Here is a 12,182-nt window from a genome sequence, read left to right on the forward strand (position 1 = left end):
TGCAGTAGTTTACACTTCCACTTGAATTGTAGGTGATGACACATCATTGTTAACTTTGGTAATGTCTTACTTAAATTTGCACGTCTTTGATTCTTGTATTTCCCCTTCCTAGAACTTCCTGGTCATGCATGCGCCTCCACTTTTAGAAGGAGGGGCCATAGATTCATACTATTCCGAATGGATTATAGGAGTTCCTTTAAATTAAGCATATTAACTCTTTGGTTCATGAGTGTAAAACCTGATGGCAACCCTCTAAGAGACGAATTTATTTTGTAGCTCTAATTGCTAAGTCAGATTACTAACTACTAGATTGTCAACTGGATACAGAAGTATTAATTTGCATTTCATGCTAATGCTAATATATAATTTTAATGCATGTTTTAGTTTGTAAACCAGTTTATTCAACTTACCACTGGAAGGGGTACCAAAGATCATATCTTGCTACTTTTTATAGGTCGGATTTAATGCTAATAAACATATCCTATGGATTACATAATAATTCACCAAAAGCTATAATGTATATATAGAGATGATAAAGAATGGGAAATAGCAGGTTTATGATGTCACAATGGGAAAGCTTACCATACTGCCACTGGGATAATAATTAATCCTACCTGTTGGTAGTAGTTAGACCAGATCCCACTTTTCCTTCTGGGGCCAGAGTGATGAAGACTGTGCCACACTGGAGGACAATGTCCACATATACGTAGCCAAAGCCAGTCAGGAACACAACCTACAAGAATAATATTCAAAATCTGATGAAAAAGAAGTAAGTACCACTACTGAAATGGTTGCCTTCCAACATCTTAAGTTCTGATTCAATACCACAAACACTTGCTGGTTATATTTCTTTCTATGTATGTGTATAGGCTATTCAGCTGACTTGTAAAAAAAAAAAAAAGAAAAGAAAAGAAAGAAAGAAAGATCAAATCCAGATTTTTCAATATCCAGCTGTAAGGTTCTTAGTAAAAAACAATGATGGATGATGACAGAGCACGAGTGTCTTTATTCTCTCCTTTGGAATTGGCAAATAGCTCTGTGTGGGCTGGAGTCCAGCCATGGGCCAGCCTGATGTGTGTTTATGGATCTCTGTGGAAAATAATCTGCTGAAAACTCAGGACTTGAAATGCAAAATGAAAAAACTTTCAGATTCTCGAGTGTTGACTCACTACCATGAGGATGCCCATCTATCCGGAGGACTCAGAAACGTACCAGAAAACCTATCAAGACATGCCATAATCTTCTCAAGGTCCCTCAGTCCCTCACATACTTGTAACAATGTCAGATAACTTCATTTGCATGGAGTCAAAATTAATTTTTCTTCCATGGGAAGGTGGACTAAAGCCCCAGGAAAGTTCTATCTCAGAAGCCAGGTGCCAGGCCAGCAGAACTGATGTCCTCTCAGCATGAAATACCGAGGTTGCTTAAATGGATAAATATTTGAAAAACAGAACAGAACTATTTGAAAAACAACTCCAAGAACATCATGTTCATGGCCAGCCTTACCTGAGAGTAGAGGCAAGAACCTATGTTTGGGAATGCTGATTTTGTGATAATTTGCGGTATCAGTTCAGCCAAATCTGGGCCCTTTATTATTGCTAGGACAGTAAAGAAAAGGAAGACTGAAAATTCCTGGGGGAAGGAACAGAGCTAGGTGCCTGCCTGCCAGGGAATGAAGGTACTCTAACTCTGACCGGCTGAGGCGGCCCTGGAAAGAGTGGACGCAGAACCGCAGAGAGAGCCCCAGACGTCACTTCAATGGCACCGGGTTTCTTTGGTGCATGAGCGCTCCTCCTTCAGAAATCCTGACTGGGGGCGGCACTCCGGGGTGGGTCAGGCAGCTGGCTATCACGTCTGCCTCCTGCCCGTGTCCTGCGGCCCAGCGGTCCACAGATGCTCCCGCTCAGCCAGCTCCTTGGTAGAGCCTTCTCTTGCGCTCCATGGCCACTGCTTCAGCTTAGGCCCTTGTCTGCTACTCGGCACCCCCGGGGCCCAGAAGACACCCCCCACCCCACCCCATGCGAGAGCCTATGTATCTCTGCACCTGCTCCTTAAGGATATCTCTTTCCACAAAGGTACCCTCTAGTTTTCCTATTCCTTTCCTCAGCTTGATACTCACTTCTATGCTCCTAAAGTACTTAAACTGCACTTGTTTGGTCACAATTCTGTATTGTTCGTGGCACAGTCACCTGTTTCCACACCTGACTCAACGATCAGACTGTCAGTTTCTTCATGGCAGGAGTGGGGTCCGTTTGTGCTCCACGGACGTGTTTCCCAAATGGACTGTTTTACAAAAATATGTTTCAAAAGATCCTGTATCCTGAATTTTCCTTGTCTGTTCTAAGGTAAACATTGAACCTGGGCCACCTGGTTGGCTTAGTCGGGTAAGCATTTGCCTTCAGCTCAGGTCCATGATCCCAAAGTCCCCAATTCAGGCTCCCTGCTCAGAGGAGAGGCTGCATCTCTCTCTGACTCTCACCCCACTCGTGCTCACGCTCTCTCAAAAATATAAATGAAATCTTTTTAAAAAAAATGAACTTGGACAAAATCTAGAATGCAGTCAACTTAATAAATGGCCAAGCTCATGAATCTAAAACAAGACAGGTATTGTTTCAAAAACACTCATATTTATCATTTTGTATGATATATAAAGTAAGTCAACTGCTTTAAAAAATATATATATATATTATTTGAATGAGAGCGAGAAAACCCATGGATGTGAGGCAGAGAGAGAGGGGACAGAAGCAGACTCCCTGCTGAGCGTGGAGCCTGAAGTGGGCTCAGCATGGGGCTCGAATCCATGACCCTGAGATCATGACCTAAGTGGAAATCAAGAGTGGGATACTCAACTGGCTGAGCTGCCGAGGCGCCCTTAGTCAACTGCTTTTCTACTAGGTTTATAGACGTGAGATTATTTATTTGGCACAAACTTTTCTTTCTTTCTTAAGATTTTATTTATTTATTTGACAGACAGCAATCGCAAGTAGGCAGAAAAGCAGGCAGAGAGAGAGGAAAGGAAGCGGCTCCTGGCTGAGCAGAGAGCCCGATGCGGGGCTTGATCCCACGACGCTGGGATCATGACCCAGGCGGAAGGCAGAGGCTTTAACCCACTGAGCTACCCAGGTGCCCCAGCACAAACCTTTCTAAGGTCCTGTTCTCCCATCTGTATTTCCCTCTCTCAGTGACTGTAACTTAAGTGCATGTCTCAGGGTTTTAGGAGAGAACTATCAACCCTCAAAGGAGGGAAGGAGAGGCTCAAAAAGGGAAATATTTACTGCTCTGCTCAAACTCAAAGTCATCCTTAGGCATGATGAAATGAGGAAGGATACTGGTTCCTTCTAAGATAGGAAAGATAAATCAAGCTGATGGTTTTTGTTAACTGCCCAAGGGACTTTGAAGCAAGCAAATGGACTTAAACCTTTAAGGTACTTCTCATAAAAAATCTGGACTCTGGAGAAAAATTTTTCTGGGTGTTCTTTCCACTCGCTCACAATGCCAAGCATTTTGTACAGCGGCAGCTCTAGGGATTAGGGAGTTAGTTAGTTAGTTAGTTAGTTAACTGCCAGAGAAATTAGGCATCTGTACCTACCTCAGAAGTTTTTAAAACAAATCCTTGTTTTGGTCTGATGGTCATTTAGTCATTCAATCAATTACTTGATACTTAAAGTGTTCTTACAAAGAGCAAGGCACTGTATTAGGGATAGGGAAGGTTTTTTTTGTTTGTTTGTTTTTGTTTTTAAAGATTTAGTTATTTGAGAGAGAGAGAGAGCACATGAGGTGGGGGGCAGATGAAGAGGGAGGGAGAAGCTGGTTCCCTGCCGAGTAGGGAGCCTGATGCAGTGCTCGATCTCACAACCCTGAGATCATCTCATGACCCTGAGATCATGACCCAGGGAGAAATCAAGAGTTGGACGCTTAACCGGTAGAGCCACCCAGGTGCCCCAGGGACCGAGATCTAATCATACCCTCAAACTGCTCTCAGCTTAGCTGGTAAAAAAGCCAAGTACACAAATGATGGGATAATAACTAATGATTTCAGGGCAAAGATGTATAACATGCTTCTCCCTCTTCATATATTAATCATTATGATCTCTGTATAAGCTCATGAGGACAATGTTTTATGTCCATTTTCTTCAGCACCTGATATGTAGTCAAGATCTGAATGGATATCCTCTCAACGTAGCTGCTGGGGTAGAGACTTCTAGTGTCCATGCGTACCGAGCTCCGTCCAGCACAGAGCAGGACTCTACCCCTCAGCCCCTTGCAGTTAGGTGTGGCCACATGACTAAGTTCTGGCCAATGAGCTAAAGACAGAATTGACAAACGTTACTTCTGAGCCAAAGCATAAAAGAGCTAGTCTTCTTCTCCTGCTGTGGAGGCTGAATACAGGCTCTATGCTCTAGATCGGTGGCAGGACAAATCCAATCCACGGCCTGTTAGTTGTAAATAAAGTTTTGTGGAGACATAGCTATGCTCCTTTATTTACATACTGTCTCTATGTAACAGCAGAATGGAGAAATTGTGACAAAGACTGTATTGCCTGCAAAACCGAAAATGCTTACTGAAGAAAAAGAAGAAACTTTTTGAAGAAAAAGCTTGTAGCTTCCTGGTCTAGCTGGTTGTGGCAGACGGTTGCTCAGTCAAGAAGCTGCACACCCAGCTTCCAGGCCTTTGCTTGGTGCCTTCTGCTGATCCAGAGCTTGGCTGTGACTGCTGTCAGCTGACGGGATATCAGCAAATGAGAGGCAAGAAGCCTGATAAAGCTTGATCCCTGGGGTTTGCCCTCCTGCCAACCATGTGAAGAAGTCTGGTTTAGCCTCTCTAGAGAGGAAAGACCACATGGTGAGAGAGATGCCCAGACGTTCCAGCTGAACTCCTCCCTCTGCCAACTTCCAGCCGAACACAGCTGCATGAGTGATCCCAGGTTCATCCTGCACAAAAGTCACCCAAACAAACCTTCAGACTCATGAGATGTTCTTCATTGTCAAGCCTCTAGGTTTGGGGGTGTCTTTTTACAGTGGGGCACACAGAAGGTGACGGAGACTCCATCAACCTGCATCCCTGAGTGACCATGGAAAGTGACCATGAGCCCTGGGCACACAGCATGAGCAAGCAGTAAATGCTAGGATTCGGAAAGGCCGCAGAGCCTCGCCCAGCTAACTAATGTAATATCGATACTAGAAGTAGGGTTCCTGCAAAAACTTAAAATAGGAGTCCTTGGGTTAATGGTCAGGCAGTAAGAATTGATACTGGAAGATACTAAAGTGGCAATTCATGTTATAAAGTAGCAAGACATTTAGTAAGACTGTTGTCTGATATTACCTGGGAGGCAGATTATAAACCTAATCCATTTGTGCCTCCAGAAGATGAGGTTCGGGAACAAAACATTAGTAGTGTGTGTTGGCTGCTGCTGGCTGTCTCTGGCAATGTATTCAAGAAGAGATGAGCTCAGATATCAGGAAAGAATTGGTCAGTTATTCAAGTGACTCAGAAGAAAGTTCAGCTTAAAAGTATATGTTTGCCACAGAAACTCTCTTAAATCTGGAGAGAAGCGAAGAAGCAAGACAGCACAGAAATATGCCTTGAGAAGGACCATGGGTGTGGTTATCAGTACATGAATCCTTGAGAATCAAATAGTTCTTAAGAAATGACTACCGCCCAATAAACTCACAAGTCTAGACTGGAAGAGACTGTGATTGCTTGAAACTCAATACGAGCTTTAGATGGGATCGAGGAAGAGCTCTTGAGGGTAGATCCAGGGACTAGAAGAAAAATGCTAAGAAAGCAGTTCCAAGAATAGAAACGGGGCTCAGAGACTAGACCTTGCTCCAGGGTAGAAACCCCACAATTATGTGCTCAGAAAATTTTCAGAATTGTCACGGATAAGGGGCTGCCGTTACGTCTCTCTTTCTTCTCCTTTCCATTCTGGAGGGGTTATAATGGTTATCCTGTCTTGTAAAATGAGGGGAGAGGGAGGAGGCCACAAGCTCCCAGCTCTCCAGATGAAGGGAGTCCTGCGCAGACTCAGAGCATTGCTCAGGAGTACTGGATTTCCAGTGGGATGTGGTGACTGGATGGGGCTCCAGGGAGGCAATTTGTTTGTTTCGTATGTAGAAAAGGGACGATGACATGACTGATGACCAAGGGGGTTTTCTGTTGTTGCTGCAGAGCTGTTACTGCCCAATGAGCTAGCCTGTCCTGATCAGTGCCATCCCTTAAGTGTTTGTTCTTCCTTCACTTCACATTGGTGTGTGTGTGTGGGGGGAGGAGGCTATCAGGCAACATCTGGTAGATTTGCTGCTCTGACCACTAAACCCAGGGAGGATACTCTGTATTTTGCCGTTTGTATCTGTTTGTGTCTGTTTACTCTGATCAAGTAAACTTTCTCTCACTGGTGTGCGTATAAGAACATCATTCCAGGCCTTTGTCCTGCCCGCCACTTACTATGTGGTCTTTTACCACGATTACAAGTAAGAAACACTTTAATAAACTTGGGCTTTCCTAAGTATCCAGTTATCTTTATTAAAATGCTTATTAGATTTATGTCCAGCAAACAATATTTTAAAAAATGATATCAATTTAACTTTACTAAGTTAATAAGTTACAAGGGGACACAGGAAATAAAAGGATGAATTCCTGAAAGTCTCTCTTTCCAGGTCTCCCTCTTTTTCCCTGCAGGCTCTATGTGGCAATCCAGGGAAAATCTGGGGGGAGTCAGAGAACACCCCAGCACAGAAGCTGAGGTAGACCTCAATAATAGGTACAACTGTTACTAAAACAACTTCTGGGCTCTCCTCCTCTAATATTTTACTCATTTCCTCTTCATCTGGGCTCCAACAGCCACAGGGCCTCCTCCCTTTCCAATTCTCTTTCTTTTACCTGACTCCTGTGCTCCCACCTTAGATTTTTACTTTCTTTCTGTGATGGGTGATTTTGTGTCAACCTGACTGGCCAGAGGGTGCCCAGGTTATGCGTTATTTCTGGATGTGTCTGTGAGGATGTTTCTGGATGGGATTAGCATTTGAATCAGCAGACTCAGTAGCCGGCCTTCCCCAATGTAGGGGGAATTCTGTAGAGGGCCAGAACAGAACAAAAGGTGCAGGAAGGAATAATCTGCCCCCTTTACCCCCTGCCTCACTGGTGAGCTAGGATATCTCATTTCATCTTCTCCTCGTGAATTTAGCTGCCTTGAACCATCAGCTGCCTTGGTTGTCAGGCCTTTGGACCCGGACTGAATCATACTATGGCTTTCCTGGGTCTCCAGCCGGCAGATGGCAGACACTCAGCCTCCGTAAATAGATCTGCAGGTAATTAGCCATTCTATTTGTTCTGACCTTTGGCTAACATTTCTTTTTCATAAAAGAATTTTACTCCCTATTTTGGGAAGGAATAAATTGAGAAGGTAGTACTCCTATTTCTAGACGAAGTGACTTGTAAGAAAATATCTGAAGAGGGAAAGCCATGATGCGGACCAAGTTAAGACTTAGGCTTTGAAGGGAAGAAGAAAGTTTCGTGTGTGCTATGGGGCCAGACAGACCCCTTACCTACAGAGGGAGTATGGAAGTAACACGCAGCCTGTTTGTCTCAGATGGTGGCCTGTTTTAAGCAGTCTAGTGGCCTGGAGAGCCTTCTCTGAGCTGGACTCTGTGTTTTAGTAATCACTTGGGTGGTAGCTGTGGAGACCGAGTTGAAGGTGATGAGGCTGACAACACAGAGGTCCTTTGAGGGGCTACTGCCAAACTCTGGGAGAGGGAAGACGGATAAAAGGCCTGAAGTAGGCCATGGTCACAGAGAGAAGGGGCAGATCCAGAGAAACTTCTGAGGACTTTCTGCCAGAACCTGGTGATTTACAGGATGTGTGGGGGCAGGAGGAAGAGGGAAAGGAAGGTATTGGGGTACAGCAGGAAAAATATAGGCTCAGAAGACTGACAGCTGGAGTTTGGATCCCAGGCCACTCGCTTTGTGAAAGGTGACCTCCCTGGGCTTCAGGTAGTATCTGCCTTTAAGGAATGTGGCAGGGACTAAAGATCATATTTGTAGAATGCTTGAGGTAAAGCAGGAATTCAATACAAATTCACAGAAATCTTATTTAAGGTTTTTATAGTGGGAAGTAGCGACTCTAAGAGAAGCTGACTTAGGGAATGGAAAATGATCACTTTGGTTTCAGACATGCTGGGTTTGAGGTGCTTGTGAGTTTCAGGTGGAGATGTCTGGTGGTTGGCGAAGAACAAGACTTGAAGCTTAGGAGAGATGCAGGGGCCCGAGATGGATCCGAGTGACTGGATCTATCCCGTTTCTATTCTTGGAACTGCTTTCTTAAAGCAGTGAGAGTTGATCTCCAAGAGGAAAAAAGGTAGATGAATTTTTAAAATGATCAATTTCTAAAATGAGAAAAGGATGGATAAGGGTGAAAACAAAATAGTGATGTTCAGAGTATAAGTCTTCCCTCTGTATACAGCTGAAAAATATCTAGGGGAATCCCTACTCTCAAGTATCTTTAAGAGCAGGTGTGACTCAGCTGGAACAAACTGTAGACACACAGAAGACTCTAGACCACAGCACTTGGCAGATATGCAGAAGTGGGTACCAACTAGCTGATGTCTGTTCTGTCCTTGATACGGGATGTAGGGGAAGGCGAGGGAAGTAAACAAAAAGCCAAAATAGCTTTACTGCATGTTTTAGAAATCAGATACTCCCTTGGGCTGATTAAGTCTTCTTCTATGTAAAGGTTCCCGGACAGAGGCTAAGGGTATGTTGGAAAATGACCACATGCTCTTCAAGCGTTAGTTTTCAGGGTTATTCCCTCTGTCTGATCTGCACCAAGTGGACTGATTACATTACTTGAGTCCTGGCTCATCAAGGCATTTAGCAAAGTGTCATGATAACCTTGAAAGCAAGATAAGAAACACCTTAAACAGTATGGCTTAAAAAACGTTTTCAGGTGCATTTTCTTATTTAAGAAATGTGGCCAGATGACCGTGCATTTTGAGGTGTTAGTGGCTAACTGAACCCATGCCTTCGGGAGGTACCTAGTGATTTACCACGGCCTGCAGACCTTGGACTTGTCCTGTTTGACATACTTATTAATGACTCGGACGAACACGTAGAATGCATGCTTACCACATCTATAGATGACATAAAGCTACCAACGATACTTAATATGTTGGATGACAGCATCACAAATTTTTTTTTAAGTGATTTCAACAAGCTGGACGAGGCCAATAGCAACAAGATTTAATTTATTGGGGATAAATGCAAAGTCCTGTCACTGGGTTCAAAAAGTCAACTGTACAGCGAGTCATATGATAAAGACCTGGGGGATGTGGTTGACCACAAGTTCAATAATAACAAACAGTCTGAACTTGTTAATAAAAAGCTAACTCAATCTTCCACTTTATTAATGGAAGCACAGGGAGGTAATAGCTGGTTAGACCACATTTGGAATAGTATGTATAATTCTGGCTGCCAGATTTTTAAAAGGGAACATAACACACTAGTGTATTCAGACAAGGGTAACTGTGGTGATGGGTCTGGAAATCACATTTACTGAAGGAATGATTCAAGGAACCAGCAATGTTTAGCCTGGATAAGGGAACACTTAGAGAAGATGTTGAGGCGGCCTTCAAATAATTGTAGTGTTGCTATATTAGAGGGGAAGTAAACAATCTGCGATGCCCCAGAGGGTAAAACAAGGATGAAGGAGTGGATGCCACGGAGGGAGGATTTTCAGTTCGACATGGGCAGAAACTTTCCTATAGTCACTGCTGGAATGAAACTGAGCCAGAAGACTGAGGGGAGATGGCACAGGAGGGACTCTTGCCCTGGATAGAGGGGAAAGTAGAAAACCTCTTCTAACCTGTGCTTTCATGAACCTTCAGGTAGCAATATCTGTAGCCAGGGCTGGACTCCAAAGGACAGATTGTGACCTCCACTTGGTACAGGAAAAACAAGACTGGGTCACATGTGGGCAGATCCCGGTTCCAGTCTGATCCTGCTTAGTTATAAACCACCTAGTTGATTACTCTTTAAGTCTCAATCTTCTCATCAGGAAAAGAAACACACAAATTATTGCCCTAATGATCCTAGAATTTTTGCCGTGATCAAACGCTCTGTCTTGGGACTTATATCACTTGACTGGATTTACTTACTTCTGCTCAGGTCCTTGGAGCAGGAGTAAAGCCTTGTTCAGGGCAAAGGGTTTGGCTCTGGATAGTTCCTCCATTAAACTTGCCAAATAAATGAACGGAAGAATAGAGACTGTGGATGCGCAAGTACTTTGTAAATGGCAGAGAGCTATAGAAACATGAAGGACTGTTACTCCGCCTCTTCCACACACATGGAAAAGAAAACCCTGACTCCACCGAACACTTCTGCTAAGCATCAAAGATAGTGAGAATTTACTGGATCTTTTTAGAAGAAAACTCACCTGCAAACCTTCTGGGGTTTTTACGGCTCATTTTTCTTTGCTGCTTCAATGGCTCAGAAATTGCTTTTCATAAACAAGTCAAAGACTTCCCCTGGCTCTTAAGATAAAAACCTAAATCCTTGGCTGCAGATACTGAATCTGGCCGGGTTTGGCCTTGAACTGCCTCACTGGTCCCCGTCCCGGCCCCTTTTCCTTCATCTGGCACTCTGGCCACACTGGCATTTAGATCCCTGAAGGGACCAGGCTCCCTGTCTGAGCACAGAAGCTTCAAACATGTTGCTTTCTCCGCCCAGAAAAAAATCTCCCACTTTCTTGTCTACTTCATGCCTGTTCAATCTGAAGTACGAGATCCCTTACTGGAGAGGATCCCTTACTGGAGAGGTTCCCTTACTGGAGAGGTTCCCTTACTGGAGAGGTTCCCTTACTGGAGAGGTTCTTCTTAGCTTCCCAAGCTCATCTGCTGGACATCCTAGCAGGACCACTGACCTTCCCTTCACAGTTGCCCCCAGAGTTCCCAACACGACAGCCTTGGGAGCACTTGCTTATTATTTGTCTCCCCAATGTGTCATCCTGATGGGATCAAAACTGTGACTTAAAATGGTCCACATAAGCTCATTTTTTAAATGTCTTCTTATTTATTCAGAATCTAGAGATGTTTCCCCCAGAGTCAGGCTCACACCTGCTAAAAAGTTAAGGCTAAGAGCACCTGCTGCTGCTTTGGGCCCTCTGGTGAGTAACCAGGGAAGGTCTTCTAGCCACATGTCAGCTAGTAATACAGCCCAGGAAAACCCACTTGAAGAACGGTCAGAATTTTATGGCCTACACACCATCAGATCTTCCCAGGAATTCCTGATCTAAAGAACACCTCTTTGTGTTATTATAAACTTATTATAAACCTACTTTCCGCCTGTCCCTGTCATATTCCATCTCAAAAGTACAGGACATGACACTGTCTTATTTCCAGAGCTGAGGCAAGGGGCGATCACTGGCAAAAGCTAAAGGAGTTGTCTTCCTTGAGGCAGACTGGTGATTTTACGGTGTTTTTATCCTGCCATTTTTTTTTCTTTTAAAGATTTTTAAAATTTATTTGTCAGAGAGATAGAGAGAGTACAGGAAGGCAGAGTGGCAGGTAGAGGCAGAGGGAGAAGCAGGCTCCCTGCAGAGCAAGGAGCCCAATGTGGGACTCGATCCCAGGATGCTGGGATCATGACCTGAGCCGAAGGCAGCAGCTTAACCAACTGAGCCACCCAGGTGCCCCTATCCTGCTTTTTAAGGTAAGCTTTGAAATTTGCATCATAGGCCTCAGACCCAGGGCTGAGGAAAGGCTCCTGGAAAATGAACTCACTTCTACAGAAGGGCTGCTTCCTTTCATCAGAGGACACAACTCCCTTTACTCCCTAGTGATTTATACGCACTGGTGTATTCCTGAGATGTCGGTGAGGCTCTGAAACACATCTTCCTGTGGAGTAGGAAGCAAACTGTGGTCTGCTGGACATATGGCACACAGCTCCTCAAAGATTAATGGGAACATGAGCCTTTGCTGGGTCCTCAGACCAGGGATGATAAGGGTGTTGGAAAGAGTACCTCCTCCCAGCTTTGAAGTATCTGTGACTACAAAGGTTTGAGGAAATTTAGAGTGAACGGGAATCCCTCAAATAAGGTTTGGCAGGCAGAAGGCCTGTTGTCAAGAATTCCCTAGACACAGAGAAGCAAGCAAGGTTTGAAAAATTTTCAAACCGACGCAGAGGAGTTCAGG

At 44.3% G+C, this 12,182-nt stretch overlaps 1 protein-coding gene across 5 annotated transcripts in view; it reads right to left on the reverse strand.

Moving 5' to 3' along the window:
* Positions 1-12,182, reverse strand: part of VPS13B (vacuolar protein sorting 13 homolog B) — a 770,530-nt gene that overhangs the window by 26,670 nt on the left and 731,678 nt on the right. For all 5 annotated transcript variants that reach the window (XM_044245211.1, XM_044245212.1, XM_044245209.1 and 2 more), the window contains exon 55: positions 615-733. In XM_044245211.1, coding sequence (XP_044101146.1) covers positions 615-733 — 119 coding nt within the window. The remainder of the gene's footprint in view (positions 1-614; positions 734-12,182) is intronic.

This window comes from Neovison vison, chromosome 4 (genome assembly GCF_020171115.1).
Source record: "Neovison vison isolate M4711 chromosome 4, ASM_NN_V1, whole genome shotgun sequence".
NCBI lineage: Eukaryota > Metazoa > Chordata > Mammalia > Carnivora > Mustelidae > Neogale > Neogale vison.